Here is a 5,022-nt window from a genome sequence, read left to right as displayed (position 1 = left end):
TTTGTTAAAATGCCTGTTCGCAATTCCTATGTCGATGTCTTTTCCTTGTGGGAGGTAATCACCAAGGGGGCAGTGCATGTTTCAGAACATTGAAAATGTAGTTTGGAACATTCGGTAAATACTTCGGGTTTTACGAGCTGATGCGAGCTCGGAGATGCGAGCTCGTAGCCATTAAAATGGTATTCACAGCCCTGGCCAACCCTTTCCTGCAGCTGGGGCACCTCTATGGAGTTAGTTAACCGCAAATAGAAACCGATCTCCGCGCGGAGTAAGCTCAGTGTCTGACCGGCACTAAGAAAAAATGCGCGCCTAGTTACCAGCGCCCCCCCTGCAGGTCCCACCCACTCCTAATAGACGTACTCCTATATCTTACAGGAGCTGTCGAGTAGAAGCACGCCACCACGTAAAATAAGATCCCTACGCGCCCGCCACGCTATAAAAGGGGCGTCGCTCCGGAGGAGCGCCACTCCGCTTCGGGAAAGGCTGCAGGCACCACCTCCAGCTTAGGTCTCCGCAGTGTCTCAGACGCCGGCAATTCAACCCGCTCGCCACTCTCCAGCCATGGACTCTCACCGCAAGTGTGGCTGCGACTTCTGCACTAACTTCAACAACTCCGGAGGACCAGAGAAGGAAGAAACATTTCAAGGTCAGTCCTTCTCGCTAACTTTATCGCGCGCGCAAACGGACGAGCGCTGAGCGGCGCCGCGAAGCTCGACGACTTTCGAGATCGCCTTGGCTCCTCACTCGTCCTGCCCTAGCACCCCGGGCTTCAACGTCCCGGTTTTTCTTTTCTGCTTTCTTTCTTCTCCAGATCCACAGCCTAGCTTGAGTTCAACAATTTTGGCGGGCGCAGACTACGGGGGAAATAGAGAATTCGATGCAAATGCCTCCTCCAGTTTTGGAGCTGGCCAGAAGGAGGAAGACTTCTGCGACGACCTGGGTAGATAACACTGCAATTCCTAGAGCGAACTTAATTCGGGCTCAGCCCGGGTTCAGGGAGGTGCGCGCCCGCCGCGCAGGGGTGGGAATCTGGAGTCGCGGTAGGGAGGCGCGCGACTGGTGTGGTCAACGCTGCCCCCTAGGGAGAGCCCTTAGCCTTCCCTTTCCCGTGCGCCTGGGGCTTGAGCGCAAACGCTCTGGTCTGTTTGTGCTTTTCCCCCACCCAGACTCTCAGAACATCTTTGCCTCGACTTTTCTGGACGAAACAAACTACCAGGAAAACGAGGGATTCAAACCGGCTAGTGAAGAACCAACCCTCCCTTTTGTCGAAACACCGCCAGACTGGGAGGAGTTCGAAGCCCTTGAGTTTGGAGGCGGCTTCCCGGAGGCCAACTCTCAGCTGGAGGAGGAGGCCGCTGCCCCCGAGCCGCAGCCCCAGCGGCAACCCTTGCAGCTGACCCGGCTGAAGCCCCCAATGCAAGCGCTGCGACAGCCCGTGCCGCTGCCCGTGCCGCAGGCCCCGCTGCTGGCCCCGCCGCAGGCCCCGCTGCTGGCCCCGCCGCAGCCCCCGCCGCTGGCCCCGCAGCAGCCCCCGCTGCAGCCCCCGCTGCGGCCCCCGCTGCGGCCCCCGCTGCAGCCCCCGCCGCAGCCACCGCTGCAGCCACCGCCGCAGGCCCCGCTGCAGCCCCCGCCGCAGCCCCCACCTCAACCAAAGCGCCGCCGCTACCGTATCACCTTCACCGAGCTTCAACTGCGGGAGCTGGAGGCCTCCTTCCAGCGTGTCCAGTACCCCGATGTGTTTGCTAGGTGAGCGGTTGTTTTTCTTCTTTGGCGCCCATTTCGCTGGCGGGCTTGGGGGGTTGCTGGGTTGTAGCTCTTTTAAGGCGAGAATCGGCTAGGGAGCGCCAGAGCCTGGGGTCCATCTTTCCCCGGGGGCAAAGCTAGAGCACACGAGCAGGAATTGGCGCGGGGGCGGGTTAACGGGGGTGGGGGCGACGGAGCGACAGGATGTGGGTGGATGGGGCAGGGGGGGCGGGGCGACGGATGGGGGCGGCGAAGCGAAGGAATGAGAGGGGGGGCGAGGGGGGGTGACTGAGCGACGGGAGGGGGCGGCGGGGCGGGGCAAGGGGGCGGGGGGAGAGGGCTGGGAAGAGAGGGCGGTGGCTGCGGGGGCGGGCACGGGACGCGGTGAGCGAGGAGGTCGCTGCTCTGCCAACCTGGAACCCCTGGAACCCGCTTTACTTAAAATGTTAATAGTCTGCAATCATAAATTTCGAGTTTTTGTTTTGTACAGTTTGGCATTTTTAAAATATTATAGTAAAAAGTGACTTTACACATTTAGTGAACTTTAAAACCCTTTGATTTTGCACGTGAGATGAGCTCCACGGAGGACCCCAGTAGGGCGTGGCGACTACGTCTGCCGCTTTTCTCCCACCTAGCCCTGCAAAGCGCTGAAACTTCTTATTGCACTGTGGTCCTGACGCTGTAGGGGGAAATCCCATTCATTTTAGCCCGGGTGAAATGAGGGACGGGGTCGGTTGGTGTATGTAATGAATACAGAGTCTGCTCTGACTTTGCAGCACTCAGTCTTCAGATTAGAAACAGAAAAAAATAATTTCCACTGGACACCCTTGGACCTAAATAGTTTTGTATTTCCTTCTTTGAGAGTTTACCTATCCCTCTTAGAAGAAACAGAAATATTCAGGCCCAAAGGACCATTTGGGGGTTAGGAATTTAGCTCAGTGTTAGAGTTCTTACCCAGAAAGCCCAAAGTCCTGAGTTGAGTCCCGAGCAGCAAGACCAGCGTGGCAGGTGGACGTAGCACTTTATGGGTAACTTGGCAGTTTGGTTTTTACACAGAACAACCTCTCAAGAAAAATGTTTTGAGGGGTGTTCTCTACTGATTCGCAAACAGAAAAAAAGGCCATATTTAGTTAAGTAACAGACATTTTCACATATATTCCTTTTTTAAATTTTCAATTGAAGAGATAACTTGTGACTAGGAAGCCACTCCCTAAATCAAGTCTCTGCTATTATAGAAAACTGCACTGGGAGGTTAGGTTAGATTTAATGTACATCCATATCTTTCTTTTTAGCCACAACTCCAATACTAAACATTACTTATTTTCTCCCATCAGAATGGAACTTGCCCAACGCCTGGGTTTGCCTGAATCCAGAGTGCAGGTTAGTAAATTTTGGAAAAGCAATTAGGTACAACAGGTATTCTAAAACACATTGTAGGTAATGTTTTGTGCTGGGAATTCTCAAGTTGGTATGTTTCTTTGGTCTTTTCTCTTTTTTTTGGCTAATGAATTTTATATTTGAACATAATTGGTCACATGGCCAAGGGATCCAAAAATGATACTGAAGGAAGCATCTGGTTATTTGGATTTTCAAAGGGCAAAGACAATTTCTTACATGTAAGGTCTTGTTTTCCTTTTTGGTGTTTTTTATTTTAACCTATGTTTTCTGGAATCTGAAAGTGCTCTCTTCTTATCTGTGTTAATGTAAAATACCTTTTCCGTTTATTTAGGCATGTGTGGTGGAAATAGCTGTGTATCTGTTGGTGAGACATACAGAAAATCATCCCCACCAAAGCAGGCCGCTGAGTTAGAGCATCTTGATGCCACAGGCTACTCCCTTAGGCAGACCTAGCTCAGCTTGAGAGGTCAACAAAGCAGATTCTGAGGAAAAGAAAAACTTAAGTTTTTCTGAGTGACACTTTACACACACACACATGCACGCATGTGCACGCAAGTAACACACCTCTGTCCAAGGCCCGGAAAATAGTTAAAACAGCATTAAAGGGGGAAAAGAGAAATACAATATTTCAAACTCTACACCAGGTTTAGAGCAGTAGTTCTAATTTTAGCGGCCTGTAGGGTTTTTCCTATTATGACATTAGTTGTCTAATATCCTAAATAATTTTTCCCCTTCTAATTGTAGATTTGGTTCCAGAACAGAAGGACCAAGTGGAGACAACTTCAGCGGGCACATTTATGCAGGAGCATGTTTCCAGTTGCCATGAGTACCCCCGTGGGTCTATACATGGATGATCGTTATGGCCCCATCCCTATCGTGGAGGTTATTTGGAGATATCAGCCTGTGGCACCCCAGCCAATCCATCCTCACATGCTGCCTCTCCCACCCCTGGTTCCCCCACCATTTATGCCTATGCCACCAAGGGGACCCCATCCACCTCTATTTCCCTGGCCACCTGTGCCACCTAATGCTCAAAATGCTCGTAATGCTCGTAATGCTCCCAATGCTCAAAATGCTCGTAATGCTCGTAATGCTCCCAATGCTCAAAATGCTCGTAATGCTCCTAATGCTCCCAATGCTCAAAATGCTCCTAATGCTCAAAATGCTCAAATGCCCAATGCAGGTATGGGATATGTTCCCAACCCCAATGGCCAGTTCTAAGGTCCTGAAAACTGAAGTCTACATCAGTTTTCCCAAAGTGTTTTCCAATAAGATTCCAATAAGATTTTTCCAATAAGTGGTTTCCAATAAGTGTATTCCATTAAGTGTTTTCCAATAAGATTCCAATAAGTATTTTCCAATAAGTGTTTTCCAGTAAGATTTCCAGTAAGATTCATGCTGTTCATAGACATTGTTAAAAGTTACTTATAAAATAGCTGTTAAGGGCTGGAGAGATGGCTCAGAGGTTAAGAGCACTGGCTGCTCTTCAAGAAATGCTGAGTTCAATTCTCAGCAACCACATGGTGGCTCGCAACCATCTGTACCAAGATTTGGCACCCTGGTCTGGCGTGCAGGCATACATCGAGGCAAAATGTTTCATACATAATAAATAAATAAATCTTAAAAAAATACTTGTTAAATGAAATTGTGTGCACATATACTCTATGTAAAGTTATGAGTTCAATAAAAGTTTGGTTTAGCAGCATATTGGCTTTGAGGATCATCCTGGGTTAAGGGCATGGGTGGAAATTGCTAAGGGAATGAAATTTTAACAGAATATTGCAGAGGCCTCCTTTTATAAGCTAGTATCCCTAGGTTACTCTCAATAGGATTTGTTCATCACAAAATTATCCAAGAGCCCAAAGCGAGTATACATAGAGT

General features: G+C 49.8%; 1 protein-coding gene across 1 annotated transcript; it reads left to right on the top strand.

The window, feature by feature from the left end:
• Nucleotides 1-561: 561 nt before the first annotated feature.
• Esx1 (ESX homeobox 1) lies at nt 562-4,362 on the top strand. Its single transcript, XM_075956882.1, has 6 exons — nt 562-646; nt 812-940; nt 1,167-1,746; nt 3,078-3,123; nt 3,886-4,166; nt 4,302-4,362. The coding sequence occupies exons 1-6, from the start codon at nt 562-564 to the stop codon at nt 4,360-4,362; spliced, it is 1,182 nt and encodes a 393-aa protein (XP_075812997.1).
• The last annotated feature ends 660 nt before the right edge of the window (nt 4,363-5,022 follow it).

This window comes from Microtus pennsylvanicus, chromosome X (genome assembly GCF_037038515.1).
Source record: "Microtus pennsylvanicus isolate mMicPen1 chromosome X, mMicPen1.hap1, whole genome shotgun sequence".
NCBI classification, from domain to species: domain Eukaryota; kingdom Metazoa; phylum Chordata; class Mammalia; order Rodentia; family Cricetidae; genus Microtus; species Microtus pennsylvanicus.
Note: the sequence above shows the minus strand (reverse complement) of the source record. Positions and strands in the feature narration are given on the sequence as shown.